Genomic DNA, 18,715 nt, shown 5'->3' with positions numbered 1-18,715 from the left:
CCATTAACCTTTAATACTTGTCACTCAGCTGCTTACACAGGAGGAGTTTTTTAAACCCAGAGAGGAAACAAGGTTATTTAGAAGGAATCAAATGGATAGTTTTACATCTTGAATGTTAAACAGAAGGCAGTTTTTATGTAATTCAAATGGGTAAGTTGAAGAAGCAAGGTCAGCTACTACAACTTAATTATTAAATTAATTAAACACTGCATAAAATAATTTTGAAGGAAGTTAAGTTTACTTATCCGTAATAAGAAAGTCATGGGACTTTGGCTGTCAACTAAAATATCAAGCAAAATTATTCTAAATATAATTTATAACAATGCATACTGCTATGACTATTAATTCTCAAAAAAATAAGAATTTGTTTCTAACTTTATAAGGATCAAAGTTCTAAGAGCTTGGATGCTTATGCTGCTTATTCCCAAGGAGGAGGATGTGGATGCACCCCCATGTGTACATAAGGACACACGAGCTAAAGGCTTTACCTGACCCAGTAAAAGTGTCAAGCGCTCCATCTCCAGTCGTGGTTGTGGTTTCACTGCTGTTCAAGGGCTCTGTTTTGACTGCAAGAAGAGACACTACGTAGAAGAATAAGTACATGTGAGTTTTGCTTCTAAATTTATGTCAAAGACTCTGTCCGTTCTACTAGTGATATTTCTAGCTACCACGGGCATGCAAGAGAACGCCTGAGAAGCTGATGAAGAGAGTTTGTTAATTTAGCTTCTAAACGGGCATGCATTTAGAGGATTTAATCTAAAATCCTCTGGCCAAGCTAGTTCTCTCAAATCCAGCTTTTAAAGGCAGTCAGCCTTAAAAAGTGAAACAGCAGTACACATATTTGTATTTTTAATTCACCTAAACACACTCTCATATAGTCAATAGGAAAAAAGGAATCATCATCAGTCTTCAGCACATTTAATCAAAATTATACCAAAGAAATTTACTAGCTTATATTTTATTTTTCCCAGGAAGATATTTTTAAAGTTCGCATAATAATACAATAGAGACATATAAAAGTATAGAAACCATGGGCTCATTCACACAATGAATGAAAAATGAAGCACTCAATGAAGCTCTAAAAAAGACTCACGAGCTATAAGGTGTTGGGCTTCATACTTTAATGGTATAACAATTTTTAATATGTTATGGAGATAAGCATAGAAAAAGAGATGACTTCTACAGCAGCAAGTACACCTTTTGAAAACTCGTTTAATATGTTATTTCTACGTGGTAGTGGTGTATTTTGGCAAAATCTTTGCTTGGTAACAAAGTGGCCTAGTACACATTATTATCATTATTAGATGCAACAAGGGTGATGGGGGGTGATAATAAAGTTTTACCCATTTGGTCACACCATATTTTCCCTTTGTTGGCAAAGCTTTACTACATATATCATAGCTGCAAGGAAATAAACTTAGCTATTTTCTACTTAACACCTCTTGTGTTTCCTGGTCATAAATGAAATGAACAATACAGTTAAATAACTTAGAAGCAAGCAGAAAATTATAAAGAAGAAAGCTGAAGACTAGCCAAAGGGCAAAAAAGAACAGTCAGTCATAGGGTACCCACCAATCACACAAGTCAGTAATGTTATTCTGTTAGAAAAGAAATTAATTGATAGAAAACCATGCGGCAACGATTATGCTCTTTTCCACATGAACAGAATTAACTAGACCTTCAGTGAGCTCTGTGTTAATTTAGTATCCGTTATTTATTAATGACATGATCAGTTGGAAGATTCAGAGGAGAAATGTAAATGTTGGAAACAGAAAGTAAAGAAACTTCGATTACTTTTCTTAGCAAAAAAGCAAACTCAAGTTTGACTTATCTTTTGAGAGCAACAATGATCTGAAGAGTAGTCTATTTATATAATGATAAATAATGAATTGGTGGTTATTACTTTTCAGTAGTAATTTGCACAGTAATCCCTATTATGGTTATACCTTATCAATAACTAAACCTATCATTACAAAATCATTTTATCACCTTTATATTTACTACTGTAAAACTAATACTTATTGAGAGCTTGCTACATGCTAGACGATGTACATTTAGCTAATCCTTAAAACAACTCTAATTAATACAAATCACTATACCCATTTTATAGACAAGGGAACTGAAGTTCAGGGGGGCTGAAGAGCCTGCATAAGTTCCAATGCAGGAGATGGTAGAGCTAAGATTTGAACTCAGGTTTTTAGCTCTAATATGCAGGATCTTTCCAAGATATCAGGCTGCCTTTAGGTATGAAAATAGCTTATGCTCATGACAGTGCCTCTTCTCAAAGGCCCAAAGCACGATGAGAATTCAGTTATCTCCTAGATAGCATAATTAAAAATACTTCATTGAAAATAAAAACTGCAAAATACTGGAATAGGATACTAAGGCATGTTTCCCATTTCTTTCTCATGGGATATTTTAAGACAACAAGAAGTAGCAAATTTGAAATTAGGTAACAGTAACAGCACACCCTTAAAATGAACTTGATACATTCCAGGCATTGCTCTTGCCCTTTACACCTACTAACTGATTTACTCCTCTCAACAGTCAGTAGATAGTATCATCATCTTCATTTTTCAGATAAGGAAACTGAGGCACAAAAAGGTTAAATAACTTCCCCAGTCACAAAGCTTGTAAGAGCTAGAATTTGAGACCAAGTGGTGCGTGTTCAGAATCCAAACTCTAAACCACACTGCCTCTCAGGCAGCACTAGCTAATCAAGAATTCCTTTTGTCCGTATGAAGATAATGCAGAGTATAATCTAGATGGGTATAAAGGCTACTCCATCTCATGCAATGTTTACAATTGACTTCTAACATTTATGACAAAAAGTCATGGCCCAAAGCCTTCAGCAAAACTAAGAAACAGTTTATCAGAGCTTCTGACTTCTACTTGCAGCTAAATTCCTATTTATGCATATCTATATCTATGAACAATATTTGCAAAAGTAGCTTTATTATACTAATTGTAATATAGATTTTACTTGCGAATGGAGGTGGCAGAATGTGAGCTGTGTCTAACGAAACTGGTCTAGAAGCCAGACATGAAGATTAGTTTTGTTACTTTGAATTTCAACTTTGAGACCCAATTTCAAAAGCTTAGTATTGGTTTTGATTATAATCTCTTTAATTTGAAAGTTTCGGGAGGTCAAAAGGAGAAAGAAGAGGAAGGAGAGAGTGAGTTTTTGGTCTAATTCATTATACTGGAAACATCTCTCATTAAAATTTTAAAGGTTTGCCTTCAGTCAAAGATAGACAAAGGAGGTTCATTTTACTGAGAAAAAGGCATCCCTGGGAAAGTATATGAAGAGAGGAGTAAAAAGCAAGATGTGCTAGCTTTAATAAAATGCCTGAACTTTAAAGTAATAATTCAACAAAATGGATGCTAACATTTGAGGGAAAGTGGTACATGTTAATGTAAAATTGTTTTTCCTATGCAAGTAAGGGTAGAACAAAACGGAAAAGTAGAAATAAAACATTTATTCTCACAGAAAATAAACTGCATTCACATTAAGTGAGCATCAACAAGCACCTCTTGACCTCTAAGTAAGTTCCAAAGTTATTTTGGTTTGATTTTTCTAAATAAAAAGCAGTAATATTAGGTAACAAGAAACAACTATTTTTTTCAGCAGTAGAAAGCTCAAATAGAGAAATGAATAGACACTCCTTATATTATTAGCTGATTTATTAAGACATGTTAGAATACGAAGAAGTATTATCCTGATATTTATATAACAGTTAACTAGTAGAAAGCAAACATTATATAATAATTATAGATAAAGCTTGGAAAACTTATGTTATTTTCACTGAAGCTACAAATATATTTGAAATGTATTCTTTTTTCTTTTATCTTGCTTTTGTTTCTGCACTTTAAATTACATCTACTATATACTTTTCTAGTGGCAGGAAACTTTCATTAAATATATGCAAGACACTATTGGAAAAATCTTCATTAGTAAGACAAATCTAGTCTTATTACTATTAACTTGTAAAAATCCTTATTCCAAATAATTATCAGTGCCTATTCCTTGACTGTTCAAATGTATTTTAAGCTATATTTTGTCTTTCTTAAATTAACATGAAGTTTAAATGGGGCTTTTAATTTATTTTCAGGACAGCATCCAAAATCATTACATGCAATAAAATGGAAGCAAAATCCTTCTATAGAAGACAAGCACCGTATTTCTCAGCCAAATGCAAGCTTACACACCAAATGTTTTGATTTCAAAAGAAACAATGATATTTTAATGTCCTAGGTTGAAGAGTTTTGTGGGATTATTATTCTATATCTTCAAAGTAAGTGAGTCAGAGCTCATTTTGCTAAAAGTGGAATAAAATTACTTTCTATAGCACTTTGTCTAGAACCGTTAAGAAATCCTTGTACTGTCAAGGCCCCCCTCCCCACTAGTTAGCTACTTGCAATTTGGATGTTTTTGATAGAGCCAAATACTAAAAATAAACAAACATACATGATTGGCTTTTCCATTTTTTTAGCTTTAAAAATAATTATTATCTATAGACTCAATCAAGGTCATACATAATTATTGTCAGGTACCAGTAATGGCTACTAAATCACAGATTTCCTGTCTTCACATCCCAACCTTCATCCCTACTGCCATACACTTATTTTTAAAGCAATCTTACTCTTGTCCCCTTAAATTATCTTTAGAATTTAAGTATAACATTAATGTCAATTAATTACTTTTAGAGAAAGTCTATTTTATTATCATAACTCAATGTTCATATTCATATGTTGCAATTCAGGCTTCATCCTCGAAAGGTAACCCACATAATTTACACTTACATTTCATCTTCATAAATCAGTGTAGTTTAAACATAGATTAAGGTGTGTGTGCACCAGTTTAAGGTGTCCATTTAAAAAACTACATATATGTAATTCCACATACACTTCTTTCTGAACCACAAAAATCACATACAGAGGCTTTTGACAGCTTAGTTTCTACAAAGAATTTCAGAAAGAGTTAGATCAGGAAAGTTACAATTTATAACACTGCAGGGAAGCAGTAAAAGTATTGCCTACTGGTTTTAATAATCAGTATAGCCTATGATTTATGCTTGTTTGGATCAATATATTCATTCAAAAACCCACGATTACCAAGTGTCTTTCATTCCTAACTACCCATAAAGTATTTAATTTTGTAAAATAATTTGATGAAGTCATTTATGACTTTTATTCTAAAAAAAAATCTACAAAAGAGCCGACACACAGCAGTAGGTAGCTCTATTGCACAAATACTAATTCATTATATGTGAGTTAATCGTCTCTACAGTAAAAATTCTAGAAGATTCTTTTCTATATCGATATCAAATATAGAAAAAAACAATAAAGCTGATCAGAATGTCTGATTTCTATTCCCCCAAACCTTTTCTTTGAAGTTGTTTCTTAATCTCCATGTAGAATCAAATATTCCCTCCCTCCACTGTTCATCCACCTTGAACACATTATGGCATTCATTATTTTCATGTCTGCTTCCCTCTGCTAGACTTTTGGTTCCTGGATGGCTGGTATCGTGTTCTTTAGGTCACTGGGTTCCCATTTCCTGGCATAGAACTTGGCATATAATAGGAACTTGATACATTTCAATTAAGTGAGAAAGTGAAAATTTACTCTTTTAGATACTGCCCTAGCCCTCCCAATAGATCTAAGTATTTTTGTATATAAAGTGTAGTTCATCATGAATCCTGACACCATTAAGCAAATTAGAATCTGGAATTACCTATATCTGGAAGTAAATGTTCATATAATTGGCATGCATTCTTATATGTACAACATAACTTCTGTATACGCATATAGATCTATATCAGGTGTTGGGACAAATCTGACCCGTGGCCTGTTTCTGTATGGTTTTAAGCTAAGAATGGTTTTTACCTTTTTAAATGGCTGAAAAATATCAAAAGGAGAATATTTTGTGACATGAACATTTTAATGAAATTCAAATTTCAGTGTTCATAAGTCAAGTTATTTAAAGACAATCACATTAATTTGTGTAGGTATCGTATATGGCTGCTTTTGTGCAACAATAGCAGAGCTAAATAGCAACAACAGAGAGCAGACAGCCCACAAGGCCTGACCTCTGCTTTATTTGCTAACGTATGCTTGCATTTATGCTATCTCTATATTTTACACTTTAATAATTTTACAAGTGCTGACAATTTCAAAGGAAAATCTATGTTCCATATAAATCTGCAGATGTAATTATATAATTAGGATTAAGGTAGTGAAACACCTTACTTTCAAGAATATTCCAACATACTTAAAGAGCACCAATGTAGTACGATAAAATCTAAAGGTGATACCATCTACTTTATCAATTAAAAAAAATTAGGCTGGGTGTGGTGACCCATGCCTGTAAGCCCAACACTTTGGGAGGCCTAGGTAGTCAGATCACCTGAGGTCAGGAGTTCAGGACCAGCCTGGCCAACATGGTGAAACCCAGCCTCTACTAAGTACAAAAATTAGCCTGGTGGGCGTGGCGGCGTGTGTCTGTAGTCCCAGCTACTCAGGAGGCTGAGGCAGGAGAATCACTTGAACCTGGGAGGTGGAAGTTGCAGTGGGCCGAGATGGTGCCACTGCACTCCAGCCTGGTAGACAGAGTGAGACTCCGTCTTAAATAAATAAATAAATAATCTTTTTGAACATCTCAAGTTATTGGAATGATCTTGAAAAACTATTAAATTAGTTCTTTTCTTTTGCCTTTTATTTTAATTTTGTGAAGTGATACAATTCCAACAATAAAAACCAAGAATTAAAAATAAAATAGTTTATTCTTAATAGAAGAGATCATGCAACAAATGCTTAGTCTGTGTCACCAACACCCACCATAAAAAGTCATTGAAATTTGGCCCGGCACCGTGGCTCATGCCTGTAATCCCAGCACTTCGGGAGGCTGAGGCGGGCGGATCACGAGGTCAGGAGATCGAGACCATCCTGGCTAACACGGTGAAACCCCATCTCTACTAAAAATACAAAAAATTAGCTGGGCATGGTGGCGGGTGGCTGTAGTCCCAGCTACTCGGGAGGCTGAGGCAGGAGAATGGCGTGAACCCGGGAGGCGGAGCTTGCAGTGAGCCGAGATCGCGCCACTGCACTCCAGCCTGGGGGACCGAGCGAGACTCCATTTCAAAAATTCATTAAAAGTTTCATATAATATGCTACCAGGACTACATTATTAATAAAGTTTATCTAACATTTTGTTACCAAAAGTTTGCTTTCTTTAGCCCAGTTTACACATTTCTAAATGCAAATAAATTTACCTGACCAAATGGAGAGTCTGTTAACACAATGCATATTTTCATTTTCCTTAAAAAGCTGTTGCCTATTATTGCATTACTAAAGGAAGATATACTGATATTTATTGCTAAGCAATTTATGTACATTATCTAAGACAAAAGTCTTGCCAAGAAGTATTATTATCATCCTTTTATAGAAAGGAATTGAAGCTCAGAGAGCTTAAGTAACTTGTTCAAGGTGACACAGCCAGTAAGTGTAGTGCTAAGATCCAGATCCACGGTGGCCCTGACGACACAACTCCTTGTTCTTCTCCCATGGACTCACGAGTTTTAACACTGACATTAAGAACCAGGAAAGCTTGATGCTTACCACTTAGAGAAATGTTTCCGGTTGAGATCAGAGGTAAATTACTATTTATTGCACATATTCACTATTATAATGTCGCTTGTGTTAAACACTGTTTGAGAAGAGACCACAGCCAGTAAGCTAAGAACATTTTTTTACATACTAAATGTTTAAAATGTTGTCAAAATTACAATATTTCATGACACATGAAAATTATATGAAATTTAAATTTTAGGGCCCACAAAGTTTTATTGGACCATAGCCATGCTTATTCATTTACATATTTTCTATGTTGCTTTTGCACTATGATGGCAGAGCTGAGCAGCTGAAACACAGACATGTGGCCTACAAAGCCAAAAATACTTACTATCTGGCCCTTTAGAGAAAAAGACCCTGCTATAGAATTAAGAGTATCTAAAGTCTAGCAACATAATTTTAAGTACCAAAAGTATATTTAAGTATAAAATTGAAAAACATTAAAACTAAAACTACACAAATACAAATAATGAGCATATTGAAGTACTTTTTCTTCACTGATCATATATTCTAATTTCATCAGAGATAGAGCAAGGTCCAGGCAAACTGGGCCTTTTCTAACTGCTTGTTTGTGATGCACATTTCCAATAGGCATGAGCTCCTTTTTGATTCTACAACTGGGTGGTGCCACAAAAATGTGATGGCTTTGTTCTAATTGATTTTTTTTAGCATATTAGAATTTGATTTAGGAGAAAGTTTGTTTATATGTGTGTATGTATGAATGTAGTTAATATCCATAGTTCACAAAAATTTTAAAGCCAATATTAATTTCTAGTTTTAAATGTATAGCTTTCATCACTGATAATTTTTAAGGTGAGGGGATATTGATTATTAATGTTACCTTATATACTTTGGAATATTTCTCAAAGTCTGTAGAGTAGCAAATATCTTTCCTTAATTGAGAATTTAATTTAAATTATGAAAGTCTATGGGTTTATGAAGGTGATTAAGTTTACACGCATGGCCAATCTGCTTCAATTGCTGTTTGACATGGCAGTTGTTGGGCAAAATTAATCATGTAATAAACTGATAAATAGTTATAAAACCAATATATGCATCATTTAGGTGAAATTATGAAAAATTTAAGAAAAGAATACTACTGACCTAAAAAAATCTAAGAATACAAATTGATAAGAAATCATAACCAACTGCTGTCAATAAACAACTAAAAGGCATGTTCATTTTTCCTTTTTAAGTATTGAACACAGAAAAGAGATGCAAACATAGACATAGCAACAGACAGCAATCCAGAGGGGCAAATCCACACACCCAAACACATGCAGTGTACCAGCATCTCTCATACTTGTTGCAGAAGAGGGGGTGTTGCAACTCAGCAACCAGTCTGCTGTGTTTAAAACAGTCATGTTGTCCCCTGAGAACAGGAACAGTATAAAAGTTCATTGTCTGGATGCCTGCTGAGTGGATATGAATAATCTTCAATGCTTGCATTGGTTTCTGACCTTTTAGCCAAAATTATAACTGCACTGTATGACTTCAACATTTTAGTTTATCAGGAGGTCTGTTTTAGTTCAGTCAAATATATACACATGATGATTAGTGAACTTCACCAGTCTGTTTCTAGAGTGCTTGAGTTTTTAAATTTTATTATTTGTACCCAATTTAAGGTTTAAATGTACCTTACTCTAGTTTTCATCACTAAATATTCCATACATTTGCAATTGCATAATTAATTAGCTGAAATTATAGATGCATGTTTAGAGACACATAAACATCATAAACAAGGAAAATGTTAATCTACAAGGGAATTGGTGTGAAACATTATTAAATACAGATAAGTTGCAATGCACACAACCTTACAAAGAAAATTTTAGATTGCATCGTTATTCTAAAATAAATGGGAAGAGGTGTATCAATTTCACAGATATTTATTTAAAATTTAAAAGAAAATATGATGTGGCAAATGCTAATATCTAAATTAAATGTCATATAATTCTAAATTTATTGGCTAGTTGGATCTACAAAATTTCAAATTGTGAATAATTTAAAATACAGTCTATATATGTGTGTACATAATCTCTCTATAAATACACATTCTGATATAAAAATTGGACCATATTTTCTGACAAGTTGAATACATTTTATAAAAATAATAAAGCAGAATATCTGAAGTAATAGCTATTATTGTTGTCATATGTTGTGGCATAATTATGGGCTAACAGAATGAGAAATTATCTGAAAAAAATGCGATTCCTTTTTAAATAAATGTTAGGTGTTATTCTCTTTGAAAAGAAAATGCAGCAGATATGAGTATTTTTGTATTTCCAAAACCATGTGTTTTTTTAAAAAAGCACTTTTAAGAAAAAACATTTTTAAGAAAAATGTTGAGGTAACCTTTCTTTATAATTCAAAATAAAACCAAAAAGTAGTAAGCGTGTACACACGCACATACAGACATTTTTGCTAATAGCAGGGTGGAAATCCTTTGACCTCAATTTCTAAAGTTCGTGGAATATTTACAAGGGCAAATACAAAAAGAAAGCCTTGCTCAAGGCCCTTGAAATGTTGCTCAATGCTATCTATTCTCTGTGAATGTTCCCAGCTATACAGGAGGAGCAAAAATCATCAAAACAATCAACATTAATTATATATACCTTGGATATAATGCTGATTTGTGTTATTGATAATAAGATATTTATTTATTAGCAGATCCCTAATAAGTAAAATTAAAGCAAACATTGAAATATGATTCTAGGTATCTTCAGGGTAGTACACTTACCTCCTGTCCCATTTGTAGTAACTGATGTGCTGCTGAGATTAGATTTTTCCAGTTTGGAGCTACCTGGAGTATCACCACCTCCAACAAGAGTATGAGGACTTGCTAGGTCCTGCATTTCCATAGACCTGGTAGAGCAGTAAGCAGCAGAGAAAAGTTGAAATTGCAGCAGTTATTTTTTAATAGATTACAAATATTATTCTATTGACCACGTGATCTCACAGTAATAGTTAAAACCAGTATCTAAGACTTAGTCAACCAGATGAACATGCCAGTTCATTATAAACAAATGCATAAATAAATAAGGAAAGCTTCCCTAGTAAGTTAAGCCTCATAACCTGTTTGTAATAACATAACATGTTATTATAACATATTATAACATAATATGGAAAACATATGTTATTACTAACAAAAATAAACATATTATGTTATTACTAACATATAAAAATAACAAAAAATAATCCTATGACTGTTCCATATAATACTGTAAATAAAAATGCAGATTCTGTCATCTTGGCAATTTAAGCTGATATGCATACCCACCCTCCTAAACTGATCACCTTAGCTACACACTAGAGAGCCGAAAATGTTTAATTACCCACATTTAGCATCCCCTGCCACCAATAATGAAGAAATCAGTAGCTAGAAATAAAGTGTGAACTCAAAATCAAGCAGAAGCTTCCAGCTGACCTTGTTGACCCAGAGAGCCGAAAAATGAGCCCAAGTCCTGACAGCTGGTTTTGTAACACTTTTAGTATACATTCAGGAATAGGACTTTGACTTATGTTTGCTCCAGAGATTGTGTGACAACTGGGATAAAATAAACTTGGGATTCTTGAAGGGCTGACCATCTTTTGAAGAGGAAACCAGAGGCCGGGTGCGGTGGCTCACGCCTGTAATCCCAGCACTTTGGGAGGCCAAGGCGGGTGGATCACGAAGTCAGGAGATCGAGACCATCCTGGCCAACACGGTGAAACTCCGTCTCTACTAAAAATACAAAAAAAATCAGCCGGGCTTGGTGGCGGGCGCCTGTAGTCCCACCTACTCCAGAGGCTGAGGCAGGAGAATGGTGTGAACCCGGGATGCGGAGTTTGCAGTGAGCAGAGATCGCGCTACTGCACTCCAGCCTGAGCAACAGAGCGAGACTCTGTCTCAAAAGAAAAAAAAAAAAAGAAAAAAAAAGAAAAAGAAAAGGAAACTAGGAAAAAGAACTGTGCAGTAGCCCAAAGAAGCTACACATGCTTTCATGAAAGAAAGAAACATAAAGATAAATAAAAGTTGAGAGAATTTCTCACCAACAACCTGAACTATAACAAATAATAAAGGAAGACCTTCAGCTCAAAGAAAAGATACCAGAGGAAAACTCAGATCTACAGGAAAGAATTAAGAATAACATAAATGTAAATATATAGGTAAATATAAGATTATCTTTTATTTTTCTCTTAATTCATGAAAGACAGCCTATTGAAGCAAAAATAATTGCATTGTATACAGGGACTTATATAATATGTGACAACAACAGCAAAAAGTGGGGTGAAATTATATTTTTCAAGGTTCTTTCATTTGGCATGAGGTGTTATATTAAACTTGGATAAGAGGTTAAGTTTAGGGTACATGGAGTAATCCCTAGCATTAAATGTTAAGAAAAATACCATCAGGTATAACAAAAAGCCAACAGAATGATTAAAATAGCATTTTAAAGAATTCGATTAACCCCAAGAAGCCAAAAAAGGGAAGGAAACAAAGAATATATATGAAAAATGGAAAACACAAAGCAAGATGGCATACTCGCACTCAAACACATTGATGATTACACTAAATATCAATGGACTAAACACTCCAGTGAAAAGCCGACTATGGTCAGGTTAGATTATACAACCAAGACCTAACTACGGAGGATCTACGAGAGAAGCACTTTAAATATCAGCATATTGTGCTACTATATATAGTACACTGCCCAGACATCCTGAAGAACTCATTCCCATAGCTGCTGAGAGTGTTACCAACTGGCAGCTTTCAACTGAGTTCCTTTCCAAAACTTGCCCTCAACTAAAGGAGGTCACTGTGCCCAAGAGCACACTCTTTCTGAGGGCAGCCCTCATCTACTGACTGGTCAATGGAGGGGTAAAATGACTATTCCCTCTTACCCTAAGGATCACCATAGTCTAGGGCCTCTCATAAGACTAGCTGAGACCTTTGCTGCAACTCTACTACAGATCAATATCTCTTAATCCAGCCCTGCTTCCTTCATGCCCCTCAAAAGGAACTAATACTGAGAGCACAATCCAAATAAACTCCTGCAGGAAACATCTCAGCATCTTCATCCTGGGAACCTGAAAAGTGATATGGCCCAAATAGGTGGAGGGTCAAAGAATGGAAAATGACATACCATGCAGATAATTAACATAAAAAAGATGATCAAGCTAATATTATATCACACAAAATAGGCCTCAAGATGAAGACTATTAGAAAATATAAAGAAAGGAATTGGAAAATGATGAAAAACAATAAATTATTCAAGAAGACATAACATGTGCCTACAAGCAGAGATACAGAATACATGAAGCAAAAACTGACAGAATTAAAGAAAGAAACAGATAAGTCTATGATCATAGTTGGAGCTTTTATGACACACTTTTCACAGTAACCAACAGAAGAAAAGTAGACGAAAATAAATTTTAAAAAGTATATACATAAGATTTGGAAAGCGTTATCACCAATGTGACCTAATTGACAGTTCCAGGACACTAATACCCAATAATTATAAAATGCACACTATTTTCAAGTGCACATGGAATATCTGTCAAAAGGACAGACCTGGGCTACAGCTGGGCTATAAAGTAAATATTGATAGATTTTAAAGTTGAAATTTCACAGGATATGGTATCTTACCACAATGAATTAATTTAGAAAGCAATGGTAATAAGATATATAAAAAATCCCCAACATTTGAAAATTAAACACTACACTTCTAAATAATTTGTGAACCAAAGGAAAGAAAACACAAGTAAATATAATAAATATTTAGAACAAAATGATAATGAAAAGATATCAAATCAAACTGTGGTATGCAAATAAAGTAGTGATTAATAAGAAGTTTATATCTTTAAATGGCTATATTAGAAAAGAAGAAGTATTTAAAATCTGTGACCTAAGTTTCTACTTTAAGAAACTAGAGGAAGAAAAGGAAATTAAAAGGTAAGTAGAAAGAAACAATAAAGAGTAGAAATAATTGAAACAAAATCTGTGAACAATAGAGAAAATGTACAAATCCAAAACATGATCATGAGAGATACTAATGATTTTAAAAGGGTAATAAGGAAGTATTATAAACTATATTATGCCAATTAATTCAAAGACACACAAAATCAGTGAGTTTCCTGAAAGACACATTTATAAAACTTGATCCAATTAAAATAGAAAATCTAAATAGTCCTGCATTGATTAAAAAACTGAATTTATAATTAAATATTTATCAAAAAAACCTCCAGGGCCATATGGTTCAATCAATAAATACTAGCAAACTTTTTTTGCTACTGTTATTTAAAAAAAAAATTTTTTTTTAATAATGATTTTTTTTACAAATTCTTTCAGAAAAAATAGAAGGAAACACTTTTCATTCCATGGTAGGAGACCAGAATTACCCTGACCCCAAAACCAGAAAGGAACAATTTTAAGAAAAGAAAATATGGATATATATTTCTTATAAACATAGAAGAGAAAATATTTAACATATTTAATTTAAAATACTGATTTGAGAATTTAAAATATTCTCAAATCAAACCCAGCAATAGAAAAAAATCATGACCAAGTGCGCTTTATACCAGCAATGTAAAGCTGATTTCACATGTGGAAATCAATGTAATTCAATATATTAACATATTATTATTTCCATGAGTGCAAAAAAAATTTGACAATATTCATCATCCATTCATGATACAAATTCTTGGCAAACTAAGAAAAGAAGTATTTTTCCTCTGTCTGATAAAAGCACTCTTGAAAAATCTATAGCTTATATCATATTCAATGATGAAATACTGAATTATTTTGGTAGCAAGCCAAAGACATCTGCTTTTCCTACTTCACCACAATATTCTACTAGCAATCTTAGCCAGTACCAGACAAAAATAAAGAAATAAAATAAGCAAAGTTTAGAAAGAAAAAACTTTAATTCACAAATGATTTAATTGTTTATAAAGAAAATTCTGGGAAATTCATACCCCAAACCCCCAAACTACTAGAACTAATGAGTGAATTTACCAAAGTTACACGTATAAGGACCTTTCCAGTACTAAACAAAAATATTAACTAAAAAAAAAACTAAAAAATTATAACTTCAGTCAATGCCTCTCCAGTTCAAATGTTGAAATATAAAAGCAGTGATTTTTCAGAGGGATGGAAGTTGGGCTAATCACAGTCTAGCTCCAGTTAAACTCAACTCTAGGAAGGGTCTCAGTGAACAGATCCTCACCTTAACTGCCAGAGGAAAGAACTACCACTTTTGGGGGCAATAAAACACAAAAGAAATACTATGCTTCAATCTCTATTGATTTATTGTATATAATGTTCAGAACATTATAAATATTTTGTGACCTAACAAAAAGCAGAAAAATACGACTCCTAGTGGACAGAAAACACAGTAAGTAAAAGCAGACCTGTTTATGACCCAAGTGTTGAAACTAGCAGATAAGGATTTTAAAACTAATGTGAATATATTAAATAACTTATAGGAAAAGATACACACAAAAGGTATATGAATATCTATATGCCATATATAGGTATTAATATATACATATCTGCCATATATACATCTGTCATATATAGATCAATACATATATGTATATAACATATATATAAACATATATGTATTGTTAGATATGAGTTCTAAATTTCTTTTTAAAGAATCAATATGTCAGTATGTTCAATTCTTTGCCTTCTACTTTTAAACTTAACTTCCTCATAAAGCAACCCTTTTTGATTACCTGCCCCACCCTGACGCATTTCAATCACCTGCTCTACCCTGACTCATTCTAATTACCTGCTCCACCCTGGCTCATTCTGATTACCAGCTCCATCCCAACTCATTCCGATTACCTGCTACCTGCTCCGCCCTGACTTATTCTCCACCCTGCATAACCATTTTTTTTCCACCAGACCACTCACCCTGTCACTCTCTTTAAATTAGCCAATCGCAATTAGTTTAGCCATCTAACCCTAGCCAATAGGGGAAAGACACGGCAGCAGGGGCTACGTGCCTCAGGGATAAGAACCCCTTTCCCTCTGTTGTCCAGGTGTGCACTCACCATTGCTCCATCTGTAAGGGCGCACCCTTCTATAGAAGTACATTGCCTTGCTGAGAATTAAAAAGAAAATTTTATATTCGAGTGCCATTTCTTTTGCAGCACTGAAACTTTATTTGTAACACTATGTATCTCTATATTGCATAGGGAGAAGAAATGGAAACTTTTAAAAAAGAACTAAATAAAATTTCTAGAATGAAAATAACAATATATTACATAAGTATTATTTGAGTGGACTTAACAGCATATTGGACATTGCAAAAGAAAGGACCAGGATATCTGAAGCCGGGCCAATGCAAATTATCCAAACTGAAGCACAGAGGAAAAAAGTGGGAGTGGAAACTTAATTGAATATAAGTAACCTGTGTAATATTATCAAAAAAACAGGAGAAAGAGAATGATCCAGAATAATATTGGGATAAGCAATGGTCAAAATTTTCCCAAATCTGATGAAAAACATCAACCCCAGAGCCTTACAGCGCCACGAACATCAAATAGGAAAAAGAAAAGCCACAGCTAAACACATCAGTCAAATTCTGAAAATAACAGAATGCTTTATTAAAGCCAATCATAAGAAATGCATAGAGGGGAACAAAAATAAAGTTATATCTGATTTCCGAGAAATCCAAACTTAGCTCTTATTATATGTCTTCTCTTTACAAATATAATCAGTACTATCCTGTCCCAATGCCTTACCCAGACATTCACAACTCTCCATTCAGCTTTATCTTCAAGTAATCACCTAGTATACAGTTTCTTGTATCAAAAATGATTATTTTACTATTGTCACAATTTCCCCTTCACAATTTTAGCTTGCACAGCATCTTTCTTGTCTGATAGCTCCTGAAAACCATCTTAATCAATGTTTAAATACCTCAGAAATGCTACTTTCTCCATGAAGCTTTTTCTGGTCCTCAAAACCAGAAGTGACCTGGTTATACTGTCATATTTTTGTTATATTATTTTTACCTTCCTCTGCAGCACTTTTCACACTCTGTCTTAACTTACTGTCATTTGTGTACACGTTCTTCTAGAAAACAAATGAAAAAAAAGAAGCTGCTGCAGGATGTCTGTGATAATAAGATTATTTTTCATTTATCTTTGTTAACTCCTGAAGTGCCCTTCCTATTAAAGATGCAAATAAACAGCTGTCAAACTCAGTAGCTTCCAAACTACCAGATTGTTAATTGAATAAAAAAAGTAAGCAACTCAAATATGTGTGTATATATTTATTTAGGTGTCATTTATATGTGCTAATGAATTATGTACATTTTTATATAGGCACATGATAGAATATATTCAAAAGCATAGAAAGGAAGTAATAAGAATGAAATAACATTTTATAAAGAGTTTTTCAAATTACTTGACTATAATTCCTGTCTACGATAGAGTAACTGGGACCTAATATTGCCACTATAAAACTAAAACTGAGGAAACAACATTGGAAACAATTGTTTAGATGGCACAGGGCTTGGTCCTTGAGAGAAGAAAGAAAATAAGTGAGGTTAGCCCTTGTGCAGTAAAAAGTGTATCGTCCAAACCCTGCACATTCAAAAGAAAGGTTTGTCCCTTGACCAATTCCTGGGAGATAATCTTTAAGCCCTTGGAATATCTTAACTTATTAGAGTACCTGTGTTTAGCTGGAGCCTTGGGCCACACCAGACACTCTATGCTAACAATGATGCTAACAATGTGATTCCTGGTGGGGGCTTTGGGCCACGCAGAATCACTCTGACTTCTGAAGGGGCTAAAAACAGTAATGAAGGTCAGCCACATGGGTGGTCAGACATGTTTATGTAACTGACCTCCAATAATAGTGACCCCTGGGCACTAAGGCTTGGATAAGCATCCACCATTGGCAACACTCTGCATGTACTGTCACACATTGTTGCAGGGACAAATAAGTGCTATTTGTACAACTCTGGACAGAAGACAACTGGAAATAAACTCTTGGTTTCTCCTGAACTCTGCCCCATACGCCTTTTTCCTTTGCTGATTTTAATTTGTATTATTTCATTCCAGTGAATCACTGCTATATCCTTATTGCCTGCAAAGCTGCCTGAAAAAGTGGTTTCTCAAGAAAAGCAGTTTCTCAAGAAACATTTCGGTAATAAATGAATGAGTGAAATGGTGTGTAAGCCATAACCATCTTAGAAACAGCTGTGAAATCAAGCATGTGAGTGTGACAAGGTGAATTTAAGTGTGAAAAACTGGGATAAATGAGTTTAAATGGCAGTCAGGAATCAGAAGATTTGCCAATCGTGGAACAAACAGAAGAAAAAGAGATGTGAAATCCAAGAACAAAGATGAGTTCAAAAACAGTACCAAGTAGTATCTGTAGCACACCCCTGATAATTACAGTAAACACTAAATGCTCGTAATGTCATTATCTTCTACTAGACTCGCCCAACCCAAAGACTTTTTTTTTTTTTTGAGACGGAGTCTCACTCTGTCACCCAGGCTGGAGTGCAGAGGCGCCATCTTGGCTCACTGCAAGCTCCGCCTCCTGGGTTCACACCATTCTCCTGCCTCAGCCTCCCGAGTAGCTGGGACTACAGGTGGCTGCCACCACGCCCGGCTAATTTTTTGTATTTTTAGTAGAGATGGGATTTCACTGTGTTAGCCAGGATGATCTCGATCTCCTGACCTCATGATATGCCCGCCTCAGCCTCCCAAAGTGCTGGGATTACAGGTGTGAGCCACCGTGCCCGGCCAAGACTTTTAATTTAAATGATCAAACAAATTAATGGTTGCTTATTACATGTAAAGCACTGTCACAGGTGTTAGGATTGCTGAGTGAAGAAAACATGGCCCTACCCTCAAGGAGTTTACCCTCTAAATGACAAAGCAGCGTCCTGTGAATAGAAAATTAAAGTACAGTAAGCGTCCATAAAGTGGAACAGATAGAAATTAATGTAAACTTAAAGATTCTAGAAAATGTCATCAGAAATTCTTAGCTGGGTTTTGATGAATTCGAATAAGGGATCCTGGGGGAGGTATCTCCTTAATGATATCACTGAAGCCACAAAGAAGTGTAGGGGCTCATAGC

The 18,715-nt window shown here is 34.4% G+C and overlaps 1 protein-coding gene across 10 annotated transcripts in view; it reads right to left on the bottom strand.

The window, feature by feature from the left end:
- The window catches only part of EYA4 (EYA transcriptional coactivator and phosphatase 4), a 275,190-nt gene that overhangs the window by 66,700 nt on the left and 189,775 nt on the right, over positions 1–18,715 (bottom strand). For 6 of the 10 annotated variants that reach the window (XM_054558174.2, XM_054558173.2, XM_054558175.2 and 3 more), the window contains exons 4-5: positions 10,370–10,494; positions 489–581 (exon numbers count right to left, since the gene is read on the bottom strand). In XM_054558174.2, the coding sequence (XP_054414149.2) occupies positions 489–581; positions 10,370–10,494 (218 nt within the window). The remainder of the gene's footprint in view (positions 1–488; positions 582–10,369; positions 10,495–18,715) is intronic. The other 4 variants (XM_054558178.2, XM_054558177.2, XM_009242267.4 and 1 more) reach the window with 1 other exon arrangement.

Source organism: Pongo abelii, chromosome 5 (assembly GCF_028885655.2).
Source record: "Pongo abelii isolate AG06213 chromosome 5, NHGRI_mPonAbe1-v2.0_pri, whole genome shotgun sequence".
Classification (NCBI taxonomy): Eukaryota; Metazoa; Chordata; class Mammalia; order Primates; family Hominidae; genus Pongo; species Pongo abelii.
The sequence above is the reverse complement of the archived record's forward strand: the minus strand, read 5'-3'. Positions and strand labels throughout refer to the sequence as shown.